Source organism: Spodoptera frugiperda, chromosome 27 (genome assembly GCF_023101765.2).
Source record: "Spodoptera frugiperda isolate SF20-4 chromosome 27, AGI-APGP_CSIRO_Sfru_2.0, whole genome shotgun sequence".
Taxonomy (NCBI): domain Eukaryota; kingdom Metazoa; phylum Arthropoda; class Insecta; order Lepidoptera; family Noctuidae; genus Spodoptera; species Spodoptera frugiperda.
The window spans coordinates 12,015,687-12,041,152 of NC_064238.1; the positions used below are offsets into that span (position 1 = coordinate 12,015,687).

Genomic DNA, 25,466 nt, shown 5'->3' on the forward strand with positions numbered 1-25,466 from the left:
ATAGAGATATTTTGTAATAATAGTTACATGAGAAAATCATTACGCGTATTTAATTCCTTCGATTTAGAATTTTTAAGGTTTACCTACATAATCATATCCATATCTTACGTAGAATATTGTAAATAGGAATGGTGTGTGTTTGTTTGTTTGTCTTTTCTTTTTTTCTTCGTCTTCACGTCGGTTTTCTATCACTCAGGTCGAGTCGGCTTATTGGAGCCGAAGCATGGCTCGCCCACACGATTTTTCATTATCAACCTAATATCAGTGAAATCGATTACCCGAAATTATTCAAGCAATTAGGCATTTGTAAAATTTGAAATTTCATCTAGAAAGATTACCGTTCAATATTCTAAATTGTTTTTCGTTAGTAAAAATATATTTTGAGTAATTTAGGCGCAGCTGTGGCCAGACAGATGTTTGTTTTCTTGTGAGTTAATTAATTAGTAACTTTAATTTATTAACAAGCCGTTTATGTAGTGAAGGGTAGACAGTATTTTTATTAAATGCATCTTTTAGCTAGTTAAAGCATGGGTTCTATGCAGTCGTACTTAGGTATTGGGCAATATTACTTTACGCTTGGCGCAATTACCCACCTTCACAATTTTTTCTAATCCCCGATTCCCCAACCCTAAACTTTCTAACCCCCAAAATGATAACAACGCAATTGTAACGCCTCTGATGTTTTGGGTGTCCATGGGTGGCGGCGATTGCTTACCAGATAATCCGTCTACTCGTTTACGGGCTTATATCATAGAGTCAACACTGGCAACACTGGTAGCCGGTTGTCAAAAATTAACACCGCGATTAAATTTAATTTTAAAATTAGTTTTAAGTATTATTGTAACTTTAAATACATAATAATATGTGAATTTACGTATATAAGTACTAGTGGCAGTGTTATCTTTGTGAAATTGACGAAACTACAACCACAAAATCGAAAAGTTCCTGCGAGCTGTCAACGGCCAACGGACGAAACAAATATTCAATTTAAAACATAAAACCAGGGGAGTATTAGCGATAATCATTACATAATAATATAAAAACCACCGTAATATTAATTTAAATTATACATAACTGTCCTCAGTTTGCGTGAAAAGTTATAAACACGACGATAAGAACTTTCACCAGTAACAAAGAAATATTACAAAAACTTAACTAAGTTTGTTACTTAAGTGTGAAATTAGGTAATAGCACTACTAGTAGTGTTATTAATGTTGTTAGGGCTTATTTATACCTAGCTCAAGTTTAAATAACTAAAATTTAAATATAGTTCCTTAGTACCTACCCACTACCTACATTATTAAATTATAAATTAATATTCATCATACTTGTCTAAAAATTTAAATTAAAGCTTTCAATCTACTTTTTCTCCAGTTCTTCTTATAAGATCTTGTAGATAGATCCACTAATTTCCATAATTTCCATTATTTCAAGTCATTTTCCCTATCTTTTTGCTGTTCTTTTTCTTTTACTTTCAGTATCTCATCCATATTCAGTATGATGACCAGAGGAAAGGAAACCGAGGGCAAACTGAGAGCAGCACTTAAGGAGCTGGAGTCATCCAAGCACCTTTGTAGTCAGCTGTTACAGGAACGTGACGACAGTGAAGTGGAAGTTACAAAAATTATTAATAAAAACACTAAACTTAAATCGGAATTGGCTGAACTTCATATGTGTCACACAGACCTACTACAACAACATGATTTATTGATTCAAAAGGTTACTACCTTCCAGCAGTGCACCGACACTCATGAACATGCCTTAACACGCATTTCACAACTAGAGCATGAATTAAGAGAAGCCTACAACTCAATACGTTCATTAGAGGCAGTTAAACAGTCAGTAGTGACAGACAACACTCAAAGTTTATATGAGGAGTTAGTCGGGAGTGGGTCTGGTGACGCATGTGAGCCAGCCATTGTAATAGACTTAACGGGTGATGATGCCATTACGGTGCCGACCGCGTGCCCCATGCTTAACAGCCACAATAAAATTAAAAAATATATTAAATTAAACAAAACTATTAAAAAACTTAAAAAGAGGCAAAATCTATCTAAATTAAATCTAACTTTAAGAAAACAAAAAGTACAACTAATTAGTGAGATAAAATCTTGTCATAATGAATTAGAACAAAGTAAAACTATATATGACTTAGATATTCAAGCTCTCAGACAAGAATTACTACAGAGAGAAATGTTCCTAAATCAGATGTTTGAAAAATATGAATCCGCTCAATCAGAAATTAATAAACACATGATTGAGGCGGGTAAACTAGTAGACTTAGTAACTTATAGTGCTGAGAGATATGAATCACTGGCAAATAACCTTTCTTGTAGTTGTACCCACACCCTGCCTCCTGAGCTGGAACATAATACATCTGTTCCACATATGGTTACCCGGCCAGGTACTGATAAGAATGCTTGTGTATTCACTGACTCAATAGGAGCGGGTATTGGGTCTCTTATTTCAAATTGCCTCAATTATAATTATAGTATGACCAATTACTGTTATAATGACATCAAATTTTCACAGATGATACAAAAAATAAAACAACAATGTATCACACAAAATCAGCCTATAGTGTTATTGATGGGTGATAGTACTGGGGTTAAAAAGCGGGATGTATTGGATGGCATCGAAACCTTATTGAATTTAGATATAGGAATGAGGGTAATATGTGCCTTCCCATATTCTGACACTTTGTCAGATACACAAAACAAAAATATTCATTACCTGAATAATTTAATGTTCACATTGACATGTTGTCATAAGGACAAATTATTGTTTTTCGACACTAACAAATTTGTTAGTGGATTTAATTTGACAAAGGAATATATTCATATTCCTAGGAAATGTAAAGTATTACTTGCTAGATTGCTAGCAAATAATATTAATTTAGTTTTAGATAATTTAAGTGACAAATCTATATTATAAAGACAATCTAATAATATAGAGATAAGTAGTATATATAATAGTACGAAGGAGACTCATCATTTGATGGCAAATGTGGGTGGCACTCCTGATAATATTTTAAACTAAATTCTAAGACAACAGAAGATATCAAATTAAATTCTATGAATGTTACATGCATTGGAAAGGTATCTTCTGGCAGTTTAATTAAATCTAAATCTAAGAAAATAGTACATAAAAAGAATACACAAGATAATTTGTTACAATTGTTTTATCAAAATATGCAGGGCTTTTCATCAAAAACTCTAGAAATTGAATTGTTTTTAGAAAAATTTAAGTATGATATTGTTTGTATAACTGAACATTGGCTGAAAAGTTATCAAGCAGAATCTATTAATTTTAAAAACTATTGTGTTGGCAACTTTTTTTGCCGTCAATCAATGATACATGGTGGTAGCTTGATCTTAGTGAAAGAGTCAGTGAAATATAAAGAAAGACAAGATATTACATTACTATCAGTAGAGCACACAATAGAGTTGTCCTGTGTTGAGCTGGATAGGCATATTGTAGTGTGTGTTTATAGGCCTCCTATTTTGCAGAATCTTAGTATTTTCAATTCAGTAATGGAAGATGTACTACAGAAAACATGTTCCAGTAGTAAACATGTTATAGTATGTGGCGATTTTAATGTTGATCTCCTGGAAAAGAACAATAATTGTACTAATTTGTTGAGTCTCTTTAAGTCATTTGATTTGTCTAATATTTTCCTAGAGCCCACCCGAGTAACATCCACCTCGGCGACATGTATAGATAATATTTTTTGCAACTGTGATTATCTACATAAGGACATTGTAAATAGATTACCATCTGATCACAGTGGGCTGACAGTCAACTTTAACACTGTCACGACTGTACAAAATAGGGAAATTATGTTCAGACAATTCACAAATAAAAAAATTGAGTTATTAAATCACAACTTAAAAAATGAATTAGGCAACCAAATACATGCTAGTGAATACCCGAGTGAGATTTATGACAACTTATTATCCATTATTAAAACACAGTATGATAAATTGTTCCCTTTAAAACGTAAACACATTCAATGTAAGTTTGTTTTTTGTGACTGGGCTACACCAGGTATTCGTATAAGTAGGGAAAAGTTGTTTGAACTTTACGGCATGAAACCATTTAATATTAGTGAGGCTTTCCACAGTCATGTCTCCAGGTACTCAAAAATATTTAAATCGGTTTGTAAGCATGCTAAAGCACTTCATATTAGCAGTAAAATTAAGACCGCGGAAAACAAAATAAAAACTACCTGGAATATAATTAATAACGAGACAGGTAGAAATAAACCACGTAATGTTGAATTTAATTTAAATACTGAAAACGGACGCATCAGTACAAATTTAAAAGTTGCTCAGGAATTCGAAAGTTTCTTTAAGAATATTCCGCTAAAAACTACGGAAGCATTGAAATCGTCTCCATCTCTTTCTATCGAGCTTCTTAAAAGTAATGTTAAAGAATGCACTTCTGATTTCCGATTTCAATACACAAACCCACAAGCAGTCATCAAAGCATTCAAAGATATTAAAGTTAAGTCGACTGAAGATCTCTGGGGAATGTCGGTTAGGATATGTAGGTCTTTTATAGAGACTATAGCGCCTCATCTAGCTTTAATTTTTAACAAAAGTGTAGATCAAGGAGTTTTTCCAAATTTAATGAAACATAGTAAAGTAGTTCCATTATTTAAATCCGGTGATAGTGCAGAACCCAATAACTATAGGCCGGTCTCTATTTTACCAGTACTCAGTAAAGTATTTGAAAAACTGATACTTACTCAGATGCTGCGTCACTTTAACATGAATTCTATCTTTCATGATCAACAATACGGGTTTACCAAAGGACGCTCTACTACTGACGCGGGGGTAGCTCTGATTAAACGGATTTTCGCCTCGTGGGAAGAAGCTCAGGACGCTATCGGAATATTTTGTGACCTTTCGAAGGCATTTGACTGTGTTGAGCATGGGACTTTGTTGCTGAAGCTAGAACACTACGGCATTCGAGGGGTATCGCTAAATCTATTAAAGTCATACCTTCAGGATAGGCAACTTAAAGTTCAAATAAACAAAGTAAACTCACATGGGGCTAGCGTATCTATGGGTGTACCTCAGGGATCAATACTAGGTCCATTCCTATTTTTGGCATATATAAATGACTTGCCCCATTTATTCAAAAATGAACCTCAAATGGTATTATTTGCTGATGACACATCACTAGTTTTTAAAATAAACAGACGAACAAATAATTATGACGACGTAAATGATGCTCTAATGAAGGTTCAGAATTGGTTTACAGTCAATAACTTAGTCTTAAACGATAAAAAGACAAAATGTATTAGATTTGTTTTGCCAAATGTTAAAAGTAATAAATGTGACATATTATTGAATCGTGAAAAATTAGAATTTGTAAAAGAGACTACTTTCCTGGGAATCACCGTAGACGAAAAATTGCAATGGGGTCCTCACATTACATCTCTAGCGGGACGATTAAGCTCTGCAGCTTATGCTGTCTGGAAAATCCGACAGTTAACCGACATAGACACGGCAAGACTAGTGTACTTCAGTTACTTCCATAGCATCATGTCGTACGGCATTTTACTGTGGGGACAGGCTGCTGACATTGAGTCTATTTTTATTTTACAAAAGCGCGCCGTCAGAGCTATCTACAATCTTGGTCGTCGCGAATCTCTCAGGGAAAAGTTTAAGGAGATCAATATTATGACCGTTCCATGTCAATTTATCTATGAAAACATTATGTATGTTAGGAAAAATCTAAACTTGTTTGACAAAGTGTCTGACAGACACAATTATGAAACTAGACATAAGGATAGATTGAGCCAGCCATTCTTTAGATTGTCAAAAATAAGTAAGTCGTTCATGGGATTCGGTGTTAAATGTTATAACAAAATTCCAGAGGAAATAAAACATCTAAATGAAAGACAATTTAAATTATGTATTAAAAAAACGATGTGTAGATTAGCATACTACAAATTGAATGATTATATAGAGGATAAAAATGCTTGGAGGCAGGCTGGTCCAGCTCCACAGGGTAACGAAAAAATAAAGTAATTCCAATAATGTAATAATAAAACCATGTTATTTCAATTTGTTCTGTTAAATTAGATACAATCATTGTAAATGTGAGAGCCCTGTAATTAGCTAAAACTGTATTAGACTAGTAGAATGCACTTGTGTCAGCTTGGAGTTGTCATGCTCACTCAAAGGTCTCATTGGCGGTGGCACGGGCATTGGATCGCTCGATTCCCTGCAACATGGTTGAGTTGGGCGGTGCTGGTGTACGTGTCATGTTCGTGAACGGGCGCTGTCAACTGGGACTGGTCAGCTCCAGACTGCATTAAGATTATTGTCCTCAGGGTTATTTTCTTTTTCTATCACTTTGACTAAATATTAGTTTTACATTGTTCTCACATAGTTGAAGCAATCGAAACAATGTAACCATGAATTGTATTGTGAAACTGATTGGAAAAGAGTAACCTATGGAGTTTCTTGCTCGTTCTTCTCCATAGGAATCTACACTTTGGAACGAGCAAATAGCTTCACTAGAGGACTGACCGACAGACTGACATTATTAATATTATTATATTTGCTTTGACGTTCAAAAGTGCCTTCCTGGTCTAATTGAAATAAATAATTTTGACTTTGACTTTGACTTTGACTTTGACTTTGACTTTGAAAAAAGTGCTAGGTTTAATATATTTGAAATATAATTCTGAAAGTTGTGTTATAGAGGTTGGTTGGTGCAACGACCATTTATTCAGGGATTTGGTAGGTCATTAGCTACCTTTTACATATAAAGTCAACGTCCCAATTGCCATGATTGGCTATTTCACATTGAAATGGAAAATCTAGGTTTTAAATGACTATATAGTAACAACAAAGTCGCTTTTTCTGTCCCTATGTCCCTTTGTATGCTTAAATCTTTAAAACTACGCAACGGATTTTGATGCGCTTTTTTTAAATAGATATAATGATTTAAGAAAACGGTTTATATGTATAATATAATTATTATAATACTAGCGACCCGCCCCGGCTTCGCACGGGTGCAATGCTGATATACTAAATACGCTACAGAAAAACTGTGAACGTTGTTTATAAAAAAACATAGCGGCCCGCTCCGGCTTTGCACGGGTTTAAAGGCACGCTGCCGCCGCGCCGCGTCGCCGTAAACGCTACGTTCCGCAATTTTTAAATCTGTACATCTTCAAAAATATTGATTTAAATCAGATGCTTTAAAAGGCCAAATAGATCTATATTAAATCAACAATGTATTTAAGGTATTTAATTGGATAAGGATTAATGCTGTATTGGTTAAAATCGCTTCGAATATTAGTCATTATTTGTCGTAAAAAGTAAATGACAAAAAAATGTTATTGTGGGATATCCATAAGAGATAGACATATACCATCGCGGAGTTTTCTGTAGACCTTTTCATTGTGTATAATACTTAGTACATTATTATTTTGATAAATCTCGTAGGGTTCAGCCTGCGTTTGCAATGTAAGCGGAAAAAAATTAATTATTTGCGACATCACATTAGAAACCTCAAAAATAACAGTATTTGTCCACTATTTAATGGATGATATTATACATAAAAACCTTCCTCATGAGTTACTCTATCTATTAAAAAAAACCGCATCAAAATCCGTTGCGTAGTTTTAAAGATTTAAGCGTTCATAGGGACATACAACATGACACATGACAGAAAAAGCGACTTTGTTTTATACTATGTAGTGATAGTGATATTATCACCATTGCAGCTGGGGCGGGTCGCGTCTAGTAATGTATAAATAAAAAATCACGAAAAATAAATTCTAATAGAAACCTTTCAAATTGGGTCTGATTTTATTAATATTTCTATCGTACCATATACTCTATTTGTGAACAATTCTGTAGATTTAAATGAAATCGGTCTCTATTACAATCTACTACAAAAACTATTTTAGTTTACTCTCAATTCATTGGTATTTTCACTTCAGTAGACTTCAAGCAGATTTAAAAACGAACATCTTTTAGTTTTATACTTTGATTTAAAAATTTCGGTTCATTTAATTTAAACTACGCTGAACGCTAAACGGAAATTATATTTAAGTTTTGTATTTTTCTAATAATTTGTTGTTGTATGTATAAGAAGCTTTAAAAGTATCTGCATTTACTTTTAAGTAAGTATCAGATTAATGGGTGTTTCAAGATTACTGAAGAAATTTCGTATCCCGAACGAGTTAATTTAATTTGAGAACATAAAGAAGTTGTGGGATTTAAAGTCGTGGCAGATAATTTAAAAATATCTTATATTTTTTTTAGTGGACCTCGCGAACCATAAGTGTTCCATTTAATTACGCATACCCATGGTAAAAGAACCTCCATTCCAACATTGTGAGCCTAAAGCTGGATTTCAGGCTGGCACACTGCAGTGTCTCACGGACTCAATAAGAAAAATAAATAAATGTAAAATTATATAAATATAAAAAGAAAATAATTATTCTTCTCAATATGCGTGACTTAAATAATCTTGTTCGTAATCAAGGTAAGAAAGTCTTTCATAGATCCCTCGATATTTAATCCATTTTCCTCAGGTATACTATTTTCAGAACCACCTTGTGGCTTCATTTGATAGTATTCAGTATATAAATTGAAATGACCTTTCGAAACGAAAGGCGTAATCAATCCGAATGTGCTTTACAATTTACGTACGAGTGTACGTTTTATATTTATATTTTTAATTAAGAAATTCCAGAGAATTGTATATGTGATTTAAAGTAAATTGTACTTTTGCTATGAATAAAATTAACTGATGACCTATGTGATATCCTATTTTAATGATGACTGCACGGTTGGTGCGGTGGCTGGGTAACTGGCTGTCGTGCAACGTGTAACAGGTTCGATTCCCGCACGGAACAAGTCTTTATGTGATTCACAAATTGTTGTTTCATGTCTGAGTGTCATGTGTATGTGAACTTGTACGTTTGTAAACGCACCCATGACAAATGAGAAAATTTTAGAATGGGGCAACGGTTTATTTTTAAAAGAGTGCTGACGCCCAATATTGGTTTTGTGATTTCTATTACTCCCAATAACAAAATCTATAAGTAACTATGTATCGACTACAGAAAAGGTGACAAAAAAGTGTAAAAGAAGTAGGAATAAACAATTGTACATAACTATTTCAGTGAAGTCAGCACAATGTCTATTTTAGTATTTAGTAATAAGAAGTCTCTATACTAAATCTCATCACCAACAACTAATTAATTTGCTTCAATTATCTCATTGTACCTTTATAGACCAATTCTCTGGTTGAACTCTTAAAACAATTGCACTGTTAAATGCCTGATTAAGTTTAAATACTTCAATAAAGTTAACGAGATCCTTTCAAAGCGGTTACACGATCTAAAATCACTCAACTCGAAGCTAGAAGCCATTTTTTCTAAAACAAATGTTTAACAATTACATGTAATTAGTTCATTAACCTCTATCCACAAATTACTCGTCTCACCTTCAGTTGGAAAAAAGCTAGGCATTCCATCACGTGCAATAGATTTGTTATTTAAAATGTTTACAGATTTGTTTTGTTTTAACAGAAGTCTGTCTGTGTTGTGTATATTTCTTAATAATTAAGCTTTTAAAATGAAATAGTAAATACTGGACACCACATTAGTATTATAATTGGTAAAGTTTATTTGTTCAGATGTTTTTCCGCCAACCACGTTAAAACTACAGAACAGATTTTGATAAAATTTGGTATACAGAAAGGTAAAGAGCTGACTTGAGTGATAGGATACGTTTTATCCTACAGGAAAGACGCAGGCGAAACCACTGGCAGGAACTAGTATATTATCATAATTCTATGCATATTTTGAACGCACCCCCTAATTCATCAGCGTGCTTTATTGATTGTTTACAATTTAACCAATAGTTTACTGAAACGGTTATTGTGTGTGTTGTTAAGACAACCGGACCAGTGGCATAACATGATCTCGGAAGCACATTGGTCAATACAAGCGAATATTTACAATACAAATACCTGGACACAATAACAGTGTGCATCAAGTGCGGTTACCAAATACTTACGATAACTATAAGATATATAGGTATAATAATACAGGTTGTTGTAAACGTAACGCTCCCGAAAAACACCACTATCTCTTTTTTATTTTTATCGTTTTTGTTTTCATGTTATTCATGCAACATCATCCTTTACACTGGTTAATCTACTGAGATTATCACAACATAAAATAAACATTGAATCCTTAATTTGTTGAAAATAAATCTCGTATTTTACCATCACCTGTTTGCGGCTTTTGAGAGCATTCCGTTTACAACATGTACAAAACAATGATGACCTTGAAAGTGAATCGGAGCTGGCGACATTGTTTTTGAAACTTTTTCAGTTGTAACCCGTGAATTCATTACCTAAAAACATTTAGAGTGAAACATTTGCCTTCGCAATACCTATTTACTTTCGTCAATTGTATTATGAGTTCTATTATTTAAGGGCTATAGTCAAAGATTGAATACAATTATTTCTGACAGAGAAACTTGGTAACATTTTGAATAGACAAGGCTGTCGATAGCCAGATGGACAAACAAAACTTTAATTTACACGTTCCAATGAACTTTGGACTCACAATCGTTTAATTTAAATGATAAATCTGCGCTGTAGGTTACTTATTTTGTTTAAATCGATTTGAGTGATTTCGATAGCCATTTAAAGTTGAATCAATTTATAATACTTACTCAATCAGTTATTATGAGATTCAAGTATTAATCGGTAGAGATTGTGGAAAAAGTTTGAGGTCTATTAAAGTTGAGGTCTTACCACCGTACTCAGAGTCATTTAATGGTTACTTAACCCATTCCTTAGCAATTATTTTCGATACAGAATCGTTACTAAGGAATAGTTTAAGTAGTCATTAAATGTATCTGAATGCGGAAGTTATTTTTTTTAAGAAAGCGACTTAAGGATAGGACGTTTGTATGCTTCTCTTCTTCTCCTAAAGTTTTCTCACCCGTTCTCTCTCTTAAAAAAAAATCGATATAATATAAAGTTGATTACCTTACTACCTTGAATTACACCTTATACTAATGCAATGAAATGAAATACATTTAAAAAGAACCTGAGCTATCTTAAGGAGCAACCGTATTAGCAACTGAGACGTCTTAACAAGATCTTAAGATTAACAATCTATTCAAAGAGAGATACAAAGTTAAAGCGAATGTTCCACATAGAAACTGGAGACACTAGCCTTTGACTATTTAAGACCGTCGTACAACCTAGGCATTAAATCTAGATCTCCTGGACAACCTAAGCTGCACTTTACAACATAGGTACTCTTAGGTAATCCATAACTTGTTGGTTGTTATTGCTCAACGGAATTGGGTTAGGTTAAGTTAAGATATACTCAATATTAGCCAGTTATGTTATTTGTAAGTTTGTGCAAGCTGTTGTAGTTATATTAACTTGGGCTTAACTTTGTAACATGAACCGACTTCAAAGCCGAACACATGAACAAACACGGTTTTTTGACATTTCGGTGAGTGTGTGGGATAATTGCACAACTTGATATCTTCTATGCATTTCCAACATCGTGTCATAAAACAATCGGCGAAACACCACCGCTTTATGGTAGATCTCCCATCAACTCGCACGAAGCGCCTTGTTTCAAGCTTACTTATGTGAACTACTGAAGTGGAATTCTTTGCCAGAGTCTGTGTTTCCTGAAGGGTGTAAGTACCTGAGTGTTTTTAATTGATTCGGTTCCCGGATTTGGTATAATAATTGATTTTATAATATGTCTGTTAAATAATAACGGAAACTGGCTCCGTATATGGTAATTGGTAAAAAGTACCATAGATGGAGCATAGAAAAATAAACGACATGTAGCATAAATTATTTTGGTAATAACTATTGTAGACTTACTTAATCTAAACTAAAAATAGCGGTTTACTAATAATAGTAAATATATTGAGAAAAGCTCTACTAGTTTCGAGTCACAAAGGGTCTCTTCAACACGAGCAGCGTGCGCAACATTGCCACGTCCACGCACGCTGCTTTTCTCAGTATATTTACGTGAGTAGACCATTATGTTTAGTTATTTTATTTTTAATAATCTATTTTTGACACAGGAATTTCTACTCTAGTAATTTAGATTTAAGAGCTATCTAGCGGCTCAATGGATTGTAGGCAATATAACATTTTATGTGACCTATCTAGGCTCCAAAATAGATTCAGAAACTTGTGTTTTATGACCCATAAAATGATTGCTTTTGTATTTTATGCCTATTTTTCGAGTTCGCGATGAAGCGTGTATTGTTTCAGGATCAATGTGTCTGACATTAAATAGAAATTTTGTCTTTGATTTATTGAAAGTTTGTTCTTAAAATAGATGTTAAATAAAACAGATTTCAATTTTTGAAATGGTACCTAGTGATGTATGAATATTATGATGACTTGTGTACCTATATTTCTAAGATATTTATTTGTATATTTGTTGAATTATTTCTAAAACTTCTTAAAATGTTTCTTTAATTCTAAGACAATAAATAACACTCACATAAATAATGGTTTTACCAACAACACACCAGGTTATAATTGGCCACTGCTGACCAAAGGCTTCTTCTCCCACAGAGAAAGTTTGAGTATTAATCACCACGCTTGCTCAAAGTGGGTTGGCAATTTCAAACTTATAATTACAAACTATAAGACCTGGTTTCCTCACGATGTTTTTCTTCGCCGTTTGTCAGTGGTGTCTGTCAATCTTAGAAAATACATATAACTTGGAAAAAGTCATATTGGTAATTGGCGTTGGTAGGTTTCGCACCCTCGTGCATGAGAAGCGTCTTAATCCTCTGGACCGCCATGACAGTTTTACCATATATGTATAAGTACCTTCACAGGCACCAATAACAAAGCCTGTGATCATGGAACACTCTAAATATTTTGTTCCTTGTAAAGTGCCTCCCAAAACGAAAATCGCGGTACTAGTTTCTTTTTTATAGTTCCATTATTCAGTTTTGTGACGTGTATCTTAGGGGTATTAAATAACGTTCTAAGATACACTCTTTAACTAAAGGTTAAATTAATTTGGCCTTTTTTATTACCGTCGCCTATTTGTTCGACTTACCGTCGCCTACGCCCTCTGTTGACGAATAAGTCTATTACCTATATTAGTTAGGTAGGTAGACCTAATATGATTAGTGTCCTTATGAGTTTTGCCTAAGCCTGTTTTAGGTAAAGTGTAATATTACTTTTGCAATTTCGTGAAATGGTGTTAACGAAATGTCTAATTTTACTGAGGGAGTAAATACGATATCTTACTAAGTAAGTAATATGATAAACTATAGTTTTTTTTTCTTTTGAAGTCGTTGGTTGCCTTTACCCTTAGTACGAGTTTGCTTCACGTTTAAAGTAATCGAAACGTTCGGCCTTCTGATTTGTTGGTTTATTTTAGCCGACCAATCAGAACGCCGAACGCGGAAGCGAACGCGTAAAGCAAACTGGTACTAAGGATACTGGTTTTTTTAAACGTTACCCGCCACACACTATTGTTATTGTTATCTCATATGACAAAATAAAAAAAAATATGTGTCTAATATTTTTTCAATACATCACTGACGGACTAATTATATCTTTAATTTTCATACCCCGTCATTATCCCTATTTGTTATGCAACAGATGTTTCCTCAAACATGGCGCTAATCTCCCAGTGGTCAGGCGTGCAAGAGTAATAAAGGCTCATAATGATATTTTTTCTTTCTTTGTTTCAGGCAATATCAGACTTCTTGCTGGGTGTATTCTGCCTACCTTTCACACTAGTCGGCCAAATATACAGGCGGTTCTTATTCGGAGCTCTCATGTGCAAACTTATCCCGTTTCTACAAGGTGAGTATTTTTATTTTTTAAATGTTACTTCTAGTTACTTTGATTATATTTTTCAAGAGTGGTGAAGTATATTTTTTTACATAAAATATTAGCTGAGTAGGATCATGATCATATTACATGGGATTTATAATAGAAATAGTGAAAATTGGGTGTAAACTGTACAGAGGCATTATTTGCCATATTGTGCACCTCTGCCAACCCCTCCGGGGTAAAAAGGTATGACAATAATTAGTTTGTTTCGTTTGTTTAAAGGTCACAAATAAAATGACCAATATCTAAATTTTAACAATCTCGTTTTCTTAAATAGTATCTATTAATAAAATAGCTAACCAAACAAAACTAACTTAATTGACAGGTAACTTCTGTTTACACACCTTTAATGAATTAGCTAAACTAAGTCTAAAATATATAATTGGTACATAGGAATTACCATAATCCTGTAGGTTGATGCGTCCCTTAACCCGAATTTGTATTAAAGTTTTAATTTAACGTAATTCAACAACTTTTAATCCTTTGCTACCCTACATAACTACAAATAAGGGGTATTTGCCACTCAATGACGTTAAGTCCCAATTAGTTCAAATGTGTAAGAACAATATTAAATGGAATTAGTGTTATTGTTTTAACCAAACATTTGGCAAAATGTTTCCTCTCATTTTAGATTTCATATAGAGTTATTATTCAAGTCCACAAATGGATGCAAATGAATTGTGTTTTTGGTTTTTGATTTGTTTGGACTCACCCTCATATCAAATCTGAAGGCTTGTAATTTTCATTTATAACCCAGTAAATACGTTAAATAAGCATTAATTACCATATATTATATACACATATCCATCATAAAGATACGCTTCGCAGCATTTCAATGGTAATCCTGTTTTATTGAAAACTTACACGAGCGGTTTAATGTTATAAACGAAATCATTAATTAGCAGCGGTAATAATTTCTATACTAGTATGTCGTGGACAAAATTGAATATCAAAAATGTGAAGACAGTCGTGTAGATGACTTATTTTTATTTTTACGTCTATCTTGTAGAACAAATACTTTCAAAGTTACATCGAATTGAAATATTGCGTGACGTCATTTTAGGTACGTCTATAATATTATATAAAAATAAGTCGGGTTTTCATTCCTGACGCTAAAACTCTAGAACGCACGAACCGATTTCCACAGTTTTGCATTCGTTGGAAAGAAAATTTGGGAAAACTTTAAGAGAAAAGCAGAAAAACGGGCAAACTATTGATGGCGAAACGGAGTTCGCTAGGTTTACTAGTTTTATATATAAAAATTACGTGCTTGCTTTCACTCCTAAACTTTGATTCGTTTTATCTAACTATTGTTATATTATATAACTAGCTTTTGCCCGCGACTTCGTTCGTGTGGAATAGTGACTTCCGGCAAATTTTTGGTTTTAATTAATAGTTCCCGATCTCGCGGGATCTCTTCAAAAATGAGATGTGGAAGATATTCCAGGGAACTCTTCAAAAATCAACATAATGAGCTCTGCGTTTGAATTTAATAGATGTATACTCACTTAGGGCATTGAAAAAAATAGTTTAAAAACGGACTTAAACTAAAGAAATATTATAATCTTTCCGAACTTAAGATGAAAACTAACTTAAAACTAAAGAAAGCTACGAATTACGAATTTATAACAATTAAAAAAGAAATTATATTACAACCTATCCTCTATGCTATAATAACCAAGCTTAAACTAAATAATTTAAAAGAAACGACTTAAATCTAATCTATCTAATTAATTAATAAATTAGACTTACAATTTTATTAAAAAAACTAACTACAGTAACTACTAATAATCGATATCAAACTAAACCTACGTTAAATAATTTAACCAGAAAACCAGGAAAACTCAACAAATAAACTTTTTAATTGACAAATACAACGAAACCAATTTAGAATATACGAAACAGCAGGACCACTACAGACAAACAATCATACGACTGATAATACACTTCTTCTACGATAGTATCGAAGCGCTCGGCCGATACCCAACCAAATGAATGTAACGAAACCATAGCGCAATCTATTTCGACCCCAACGCCATCTATCGAGGATAAAGACAACTTGGATTATTTATTTATACTCGTCCTTTGTTGTCCTTTCTAAGGTTCTAAACTATATCTGTACCAAATTTCAACCAAATCCGTCAAATAGTTGCGGAGATTAATGGTATAAGCATAGAATAGTGTTCGACGTGATTCTTTAATTTGACATAACTTTTTTATTTATGAACCGATTGACATGAAACAAACACTAAATGTAAATTGAAGCATACCATAATATATTCGTGAAAACCGCATCCAACTCGGATCAGCCGTTTCTAAGATTAGCGCGCATAGACACACAGACAAACAGACAAACAGACAAAAAAAGTTAATTACATTTTTGGGTTCGACATCGACATAACAATAACCCCTGCTATTTTTTTTATTTTTATTTTCAATGTACAGACAGCACTTTTCTACGATTTTATTATATGTATATGTATAGATAAAATATAAAATACGTGTCTAATATTTTTTCATTACGTATCTGACGGACGAAATAGATTTTTCATTCTGATATCCTATCATCATCCCTATTCCACAAAATAGAATCGCAAAATTACCCTTTTTATATACGATATGGAGTTTCTTGCTCGTTCTTCTCCATTCGAAGCAACACTTTGGAACGAGCGCCTAGCTTCACTGACAGACAGACTGACGGACAATTTAATTTGACGTTTCAAAAGTGCCTAATTTAGGATTAATTGAAATAAATGCTTTGACTTTGACTTTGACGATTGAAAGGTTGTAATAGAATTGCAGATTCACTGCGAAAAAAAAAAATAATGTCAGCATTTAATCCTTAAGTTACAGTGCAATTTAATCCTTAAGTACTTGACCATAAATCTTCTTTTTCAGCTGTGTCTGTGTCAGTGGACGTGTGGACGTTAGTCGCGATATCTTTGGAGAGATACTTCGCCATCTGTCGACCTCTGAAGTCTAGAAAATGGCAGACTCAGTGCCACGCCTACAAAATGATTGCTATGGTCTGGATCTTGTCCATCGTTCTGAACTCACCAATCCTGATCGTCTCTGATCTTCAGCCTATGAGGGGCAATGGTAAGTTTATTTTGAAATTTTCTTTATTATTATTAGAACATAAATGGTAAAAAGTGGGTGTACATTGTATAGCAGCATTACGTGCCGTATTGTACACCTCTGCCTACCCCTTCGGGGATAAAAGACGTCACGTTGTTGTGGTTGAATCACCATAGTACGTGTCATTCATGAAAATTGTTATGACTACATTAAGGCAAAGTTCTTAAACTTTTGTGAACAATCTGTATTTTGCTCTTTCGTACTAAAATGTACTTGACGTAGCAAAAACGACTTTAAGTAATATGTAGTAAGAGTAGTATTTTATCACAGCAGTAACTCTAAATAATGTTTAGTACCTAACTAAGAAAACATTAACTTGAAATGTTTGACCTTGAACTTGCTACTAAGTTGCTAACGGTTGTGGTTTAGGAAAGTCATCACAGAATTTGTAATAAAACTATTCTTGATTGATGTTGTTAAAGGTAAGCGTCCATAGGCCCACATCGTACGAATCAGACACATCGCACGCAACGAATTTTAGTTTATCTTGTAAAGAAACTCATACAACTGCGTCCACTGATCCGCATCGTACGTACTGATGACGTCATACGGAATGCCGATGCCAAAAATCTGAGAGAAACTGGCATCGGCAATCCGATTGCTGATACCCGCGCGGTAATCCGAACGCTGCCGATACAGTGGACGCAGTCTGAAAAATTAATCCTTTTGATTGTACGATGCGGGCCTGTAGATTAATTTTAACAAACATCAATCTAGCATAGTCTTAACTTTTAGTATTTTCTTATCTGAAACAAAATTGTACACATTTACAATTACCTTATATACCTAATGGTTATTTTAGTAATAATAAAAGCAATTTTAGACTGTTCTACACAACGTTATAATCTCTTTAAGTTTCAGAGAGCCTAGTACCTACGAGTTTGTTATACGTTTAACGTGATTGACACGTTTATTCAGCGCTCCGATTGGTCTGCTTCAATCAACCAACCAATCAGGGGGCTAAACGTGGTAACGTTTCAATTTCGTCATACGTAAAACAAACTTGTACTAAACCCTCAGAATAGTTCAAAAGTCCTTGTTAATGTGCAAAATGAAACAAATTTTAGATGTTCTCAATCGTGAGTTCGTTTTAGGAAACCGCACAAGTGCAACATACTTTAGTTTTAAGAGAGTTCGTTTTCAACGAGTTTCATTTAACCTAAAATCCACATGTTCACCGAGTTGTTACCTCAGTTTTCTCATATGCATTTTGCCTGTGTGAATTTTGAAAGATATTCAAGCGAAAATGAACTCTATAGCAAAGACTCAAACTTGTTCTCAATTAAGCATTTGCTTTCTACATTTGTGTTTGAGGGAAATTAATAAAAGTGGGAAAACATGACGTTTGTGTACATACATACTTCTCGAGGTTAAAGCAGGTGACTGAATTTGAGTATTTAAATACTAGATTCTTATGCAAAACTTGTTGATGCCCGCAACGTCTGTCGCGTTGATTAAAGACTTTGAGACATCATTTTCTAAAACAAAGTAGCCTAAGCTACTCCTTAGTGAGGGGCAACATTAGGATTTTCTTCTGTATCGTGGGAAAGTTCACATACACATGACATCCAGATCTGAAACAACAATTTGTAGTTCACACAAAGAGTTGCTGCGTACGGGAATTGAACTCGCCATACGTTGCGCGGCAGCCGGTTGCCCTGCTACCGCGCCAACCGTGCAGTCGATTTTTAAAGACTATGAGGTAAAGAAGAAGAAGTACTTAGTAGTTTTCTCAACTTTACTAGAGAATAAAGTAAAAATCTCAAGTTCGTTAACCACACAAACATAATAAAAATTAAACATTATCTTAGATAACATACGAAGTTCGTTGTCGACTGTATTATGAAGAGATTAAACTTCGTTAGGTATAATTTATAACAAACCATTACTTAGTAATTACTTAATCCTTGTTAATACATAATCCTACTTATAACTTAATTATCTTGTGTGTACACGAACAAGTTCTCGTTAGTCACAACAAGAATAATGTTTGGAACATTAGGATCAAATACTTTTGTTATAACAGCCACAATAGATACATGATTCTCGTTAGATAAAGTTTAGTAACCTTTTGTCTTTATTAATGATCAGTAATTATTATGTTATCGTCTTACTCACGTAATTATTTGACGAGGAACTCGGTTAGTTTGAAGTCATGCTAGAGGCTCATATTCATGAATAGCATTCCGCGACACACGACGCGGCGACCATCACGCTGCTGGTGTAGCAGCAGCGGCAGTACAAATAGTAGCAGTGCGATGCTACTCATGAATGTGAGCCACTGAAAGCCATCAAACCACTACAGATGGGACCCAGTAGTGCTGATGCCTGATCCGGAGTTGTGGGTTTACTGGGGCTCCGGCTCGAAAAGCAGGAGTAAGAGCGGTGGTTTTTTGTCAGTAAGAATCTGACACTCCGTTTCGCTGCGTCCAAGGTGGGCGAAGTAATTGGATGATTTTCCTTCCTTAAAAAAAAGCATGGCTTAAAAGTAGTCGAATTACCTCTACAACACGACTGAAGCCATATAAATAAATGTCAGTTTAAATAGTTAAAAATAATGGTAGAATACCAAAATATCATTATATTCCTTTCTATGTTTGAAGGTTAATTATAAACATGATTTCTGCCTTTCCATTTCTCATGTATCAAAGAAATAGTCCTAATTAGCGTAAAGGCTAACGTTTTTCATTTAGAAAATTGACGAAAATTGTGTGTGTATTTAAATAAATTTCACTATTGAACTTCGACATTTAGACTTTAACTCTTTGTAAAATTATAATTATACACATTTATGTGAATGAAGGAGTTTCTATCGATTAGAGTTATAATGGGACAAAGTAATTATGGTCTTTTAGCAAAGACTAATGACCTTAATTGAAAAAGTTCTTGAATGACATGAATTTTACTAAAGACTAACTATTAATATAACAAATTGTGTAATTACATATGTACCTGTGTTTTGGAAAACAAAGTTTAATTCTAACGATCAGTCTTATTCTTCTATAGATTAAATTCCATATTTTTCACAAGCGTGGGGATTTTTTTTTATGGAATAGGAGGTAAACGAGCGAACATGTCACCTGATGGTAAGCGATCAGCGCCGACTCATAATGTATTATTACCGCTTCTGTATGTCACATAATTATCATATAGATAGCAATCCCGAATTACACAAATAATTATATCGATTAGATTATTTTGACTGCATGGTTGGCGCGATGCCTGAGCAACTGGCTACCGCAACACGCGGGGTCGATTCCTGCACCGCAACTCTTTGAGTGTTCCATAAACTGTTATTTCGGTCTGCGTGTCATGTGTATGTGTACTTGTATGTTTGTAAACGCACCCACGACACAGAAGAAAATAATAGTGTAGGGCAACGTTTATTTAAAAAACGAAAAAAATCGTACAGTTAAAATAAAACTGCTGAAAAGCGTTACTGGCGACAATCGTGATAGTATGTTCTGCGTAATAAAACCAATTGCCGAATGTATTTCTATCCATGTGACTGCGTGACTGATTCTCTTTCGATTCACTGCTATTGATTTTTTAAATTGAAATAAATGTAGTCTTTTGCAAGTTTATCGTTTTTATTGTATGCTATTATGTGAGTTTCAAACAGCTTGTCTGCAAAATTTTAATGGACTTGTATATCTTTTGAAATTTGAATTGAAGATAATACAATAGCGCATGGAAATTAGTACAATTTCAAATATAAGTCACTAGCTTCTGCCAGCGGCTTCTGCCGTACTATTATGGGATAAGAATGAACCCATCTGTTATTCCAAACCATTTTTTGTCCCTGTCTTATACACACAAACAAAACTTTCACATTCATAATAGTAGTAAGATAGCAATGTTACGTAATGTATGTAAATAATTAGGATTAAACTGTACATACGTATTGCTTAGGAACTGTTTACTATCTTAACTCAACTATACCCTTCTGTCGTATCAAATAAGGTCCAATTTCCTAAATCAGAAATTTAAAAGCACCAATTTTCATTGACCACGCTGACAACGAAACCTCAATAATAGTGTCTAATTTCCGCATTATACTGTTAAAAATCCAACGTGAAAATGTAATTAAAACGTGATATGTAACATTCGCCATTTCACAGCGTTTTCCAATCCCTTCGCACGTCAGCCTTATGCCCGAGGCGATACCTGTCAACACAGTCCATTTCCTTGTTCAGAGTCCATTGAAAATGGCAGTGAAAAGTTCAGTATGGTAGGTACCATACTAAATATTAACCAACAGGTGTTGGTTAATATTTTACGTTCTAGCAAAGTTGTCTGCGTTATCGATCGCTATTAAATTGCAGGCAAAACCTTCTGTCTACTGTTCATGTATAGTTTTAGTGTTGTTTGTTTTATTGGCTTCTTGTTATGATATTGGAGTTTTAGGGAACAGAGTGTAAAGTTCCATATGAAAAGGAGGATCCTCCGACCAAGCGAGGCTACCGCTCTTGGCGGGCTGTCTGTTATTAAAAAAAATATTTATACACATTACAGTCCAAATTATTTTTTATGTAAGTTTTGATGCAAAATCAGTACCGTACTGTGGAAGTTAGTCACGAGTTGGCGAGATACGGCGTCAAATCAGCTCACTGGGTGTTGCAATATTCCATAAATGTGCAAATTTTTCTTCAATAGCTACCATGATGCTATTTAATGGTTTTGGTATAGGCAGAGCACGTAACACACGATGAATAAATAACAAACACAAAGTTAATCGTGTTTTTCATTGTAATTTACATTATATCATCAGAAACACAAACAACATGTTTCCTTTTATGTCTACGTGCGACCCACGACAAAATTTCTCCGAAAAACGCAATGAATTTGAACATTATTATACTAATAAGATTAATTACGATCAAGCCCCAGGGAAAACAACCATGTTTACAAAAAGGAACAAAGCTAAATAACTTTTGATGATTAAAATAGCTTTTTTGCATACAACAACATGTGTTTTATTATAGGTATTTTATAAATATGTTAATTATAAGAGCCTCACAGAAAATCGACATGAAACAAAGCATGCATTTTTTCATTGTATGAATGAAGTTACCGGAGGCTAAATTACCCCTCATCCTAATCTTAACAATCCCCGATTCCCCAACAACCCTTAAATTCCTAACCTACAAAAGGCCGGCAACGCACTTGTAATGCCTCAGGTGTTTCGGGTGTCCATGTCCATTCATAACAAAAAGTTTGACCTTGACTACGAAAAAGGGGATTTATTATTAATTTATTCAATGTTTTTGTTTTACTAAGAAGATAATTACATAAACATACCTACGGCTTGTAGTAAGATTTAAATCCATATGTTTTTGTGTATCAAGTTGTTTTTAGCTTTAATGCTAAACTATAAATCTAAATATTAAATGTCCACAAAACCCCTTAGGACACCCTTTTAAAATAAAGGGCTATCACACCCACCACTACTTTTAATAACTAAAGTTGCGTTCAGAGCTGTCTTTTAAGTGACTCTCAATCTAGTAAAAAACATTGTTATAATAATATAACTCCTAAAACTTGTACGGTTAGCGCAGTAGCTGGGCAACTGGCTGTTGTGCAATATGTTACAAGTTCAGTTGCCGTACGAATCATTTTTTTGTGTGATCCATAAATTGTTATCACGAGTCTGGATGTGATATGAATGTGAAATTAGGTGTTTATAAACGTACCCACGTCAATCATGAGTATGGGCAAGGCCATTTTATTTAAATAACTAATGACCATTTAAAAAAGTAACGTCTCACACATGCATGTTATATATACAAAATATATGTATATCTTGCAATAGTCCATGATTCAATATCACAGAGAAACTTTCAAAAGATTTGAATTCCCCAGTGAATGTCAAAATAAATGTTACAAACGATCGTATGTTATGATTGTGCTGACTTGAAATATAGATTTCCTCGCACCTCCAAGGGATTTAAGACTTTAGTATTTTTATTTTATATATCTGACTTTAGTATTTTTATTTTGGTCTGAATTAAATAAATGATTATGATTATGATATATCAATTTCTGACTGATACCTTTTCTTACGCGTAGCTCAGAAAAGGTGTCATATTTTTTTTGAATTTTTAGGCGTGGGATATTTATAGTATCGTTGTCTTGTCTCTACAGGTTACAAAAATAACTGTCGCAATTTTTTAAGACGAATTCTTGAAGAATCTCCTTTTTTTGTTGTTAAAGGTACTAACAATATCTGGTGTTTTTTTAAGTAGATGTTAAATTTAATAATTGCAGTACGGTGCTTTTCTATCAGAGACGTCCTATGTTACGTGGTTGTGGATTCGTTTGGCTTCCACTAATCATATTCATTGGTACACGTAGCTTAGCACGAGTGGAAACGGGTTCAACTAAGATACGTTTTTTATATGGAAATATGTGTGTTATGGATGTGTGCTATGTACTCTACTAATAAAATAAAATAAAGGTACAGGGAGGAGCTTACTGTGCATCATCCTCGCAAAGCTACTTTATTGCGGAGTATCTTCATAGCATATCTTACTCGCACGTCTATATAACTTAGTATCAGTAGAAGCGGTCACATATTTTCACAGCTTACCTATTACATCCTCGCAGCATAGCTACAAAGCACATCTCTGGTGGAAAAGCACCCCTTCATTTTGTAAATACCATAACATAATTCAAAGAATAATAAAATTGTTTTGTCAGATTTGAATTTATGTCCAAAATTCTTCGTTACGAAAGTAGGGCAATAAATTCTGTTAATTTCATTACAAGTGCTGTTACACACGAGTGCAAGCCAATTTGAAATTAATTTCCTTTACTGAAGGCAATTTTGGTACAAGAGAAGAAGACTTCATGTTTATTATAAATTAATTTTGAAGTTGTTTAACTTGATATTTAAGAGGGGAATGTGGTAAGTGATTGAATTAATTTTACGAACGGTGTTTCGAAATGTTCTTGATACGTTTCTTGTAATTTTAGGTTTTTTTTTTATTTTAGCTCTAGTCATCCCACTATAGGCTTCCCTACCCTCCTTCCACTCCTTTCTGTGCAGAGCTTTCTGCTGCCAATCCTTTTCGTAGGTCTCAAGTTCGTCCCGCCATCTCCTTCTGAACCTGCCACTATGTCTGATGATCAGGATATTCCATATTTTTTGGTGATAACTATTTTATTTGTGGACTCATTGTAGCCATCAAGCTCCAATGAAACTGGTTAGTAGAAAAGTAACTTTATACCCATCTTATGTTCCAAATATCATCAGCTAAAAGTTAGCTAAAAGTCGCTGTCAGCTAAAAGCATCCGTCAGCTTTAATTAGCTGCACACACACACACATATACACTTTCATGTCGGAGCGTATGAAATGCGTCTTTAATTACTAGGAAAGACAAACTCAAGCCAATTTGAAAGTTAATAAATTACTCTCTTGTTGACGTCATCAACATGCCACGTCATTTAGTACTTCCAAATTATTCTTGTGTCGTGTTTTCCCACATAATAAGATTTGAGTGAGGTCTTGCATTGTTTTTTATCTTCTAGTCTTTATTTTTTTTTGGACTTAATCCTCGTTATGTAGTACTAACACAATATAAAGTAAATTATTACTTTTTCCACAATCAATTATAGAACTACGTTTAAAAACCGACTTTAATGACAGTAAAACACGTGTTAAAGTGGAATCCTTAATTTTTTGAGTCAGGTTTTTTACCTAAAATCTTTTCTTAAGTCTGAAAAATACAATATTGAAAACCGCATCAAAATCGGTTCTTAGTCAGTAAGAGTCTGACACTGCCTCTCGCCTCGCCCAAGGCGGGAGAAGTCATTGGATGACTTTCCTGACTTAAAAAAAAACCTAACACACAAAGAAATTTCTTTCAGACAACCTTCGAATTTCACAATAATTTTAAATATGAAAATGTTTACATAAAATCGAAAAACTTAGATGTAATAAAATTTAAATGTAAATTTCAGACCTGGATTCTAGGTAACAGCTAAAACAGAAAAATCACGCACCTACACAGGTCTTTAAAAGGTACTTGTTTTAAACTAAGCTCATTTTTTCATCTCGCAATTCCTTATTTCATTGGAAATGAGACCTAAAACCTAAAGCCTTTTTGTAGGATTTTGCCCAGATTAGGGATCTAAAAAAGTTGATGATGTCTCATCTGAATCCTTTGAGGCCTATTTTATTTACTTTCACGCTGAAAAGGTCTTTCAACGAATATATGTTAAACATTTTTTTATATCCAAAACGTAAGCCTTATAATATTAAGCTCTACTTCATTATAATAGTTACTTTTTCTAGAAGAAACTGCTCAATTTGGTGGTCTTTGATTACAGTTGAATATAAAAAACATCTGTCTTTTTGTTATTTTTACTAGGCCATTGTTCAACAGTAGACGTTTTTCGGCTGATGGTGATGATGATGATGATGATG

At 33.8% G+C, this 25,466-nt stretch overlaps 1 protein-coding gene across 1 annotated transcript in view; it reads left to right on the plus strand.

Annotated features, from left to right (window-relative positions):
- LOC118263891 (gastrin/cholecystokinin type B receptor) overlaps positions 1 to 25,466 on the plus strand; it is a 141,122-nt gene that overhangs the window by 35,311 nt on the left and 80,345 nt on the right. The window contains exons 3-4 of the mRNA XM_050705593.1: positions 13,755 to 13,869; positions 16,798 to 16,998. Of these exons, the coding sequence (XP_050561550.1) occupies positions 13,755 to 13,869; positions 16,798 to 16,998 (316 nt within the window). The remainder of the gene's footprint in view (positions 1 to 13,754; positions 13,870 to 16,797; positions 16,999 to 25,466) is intronic.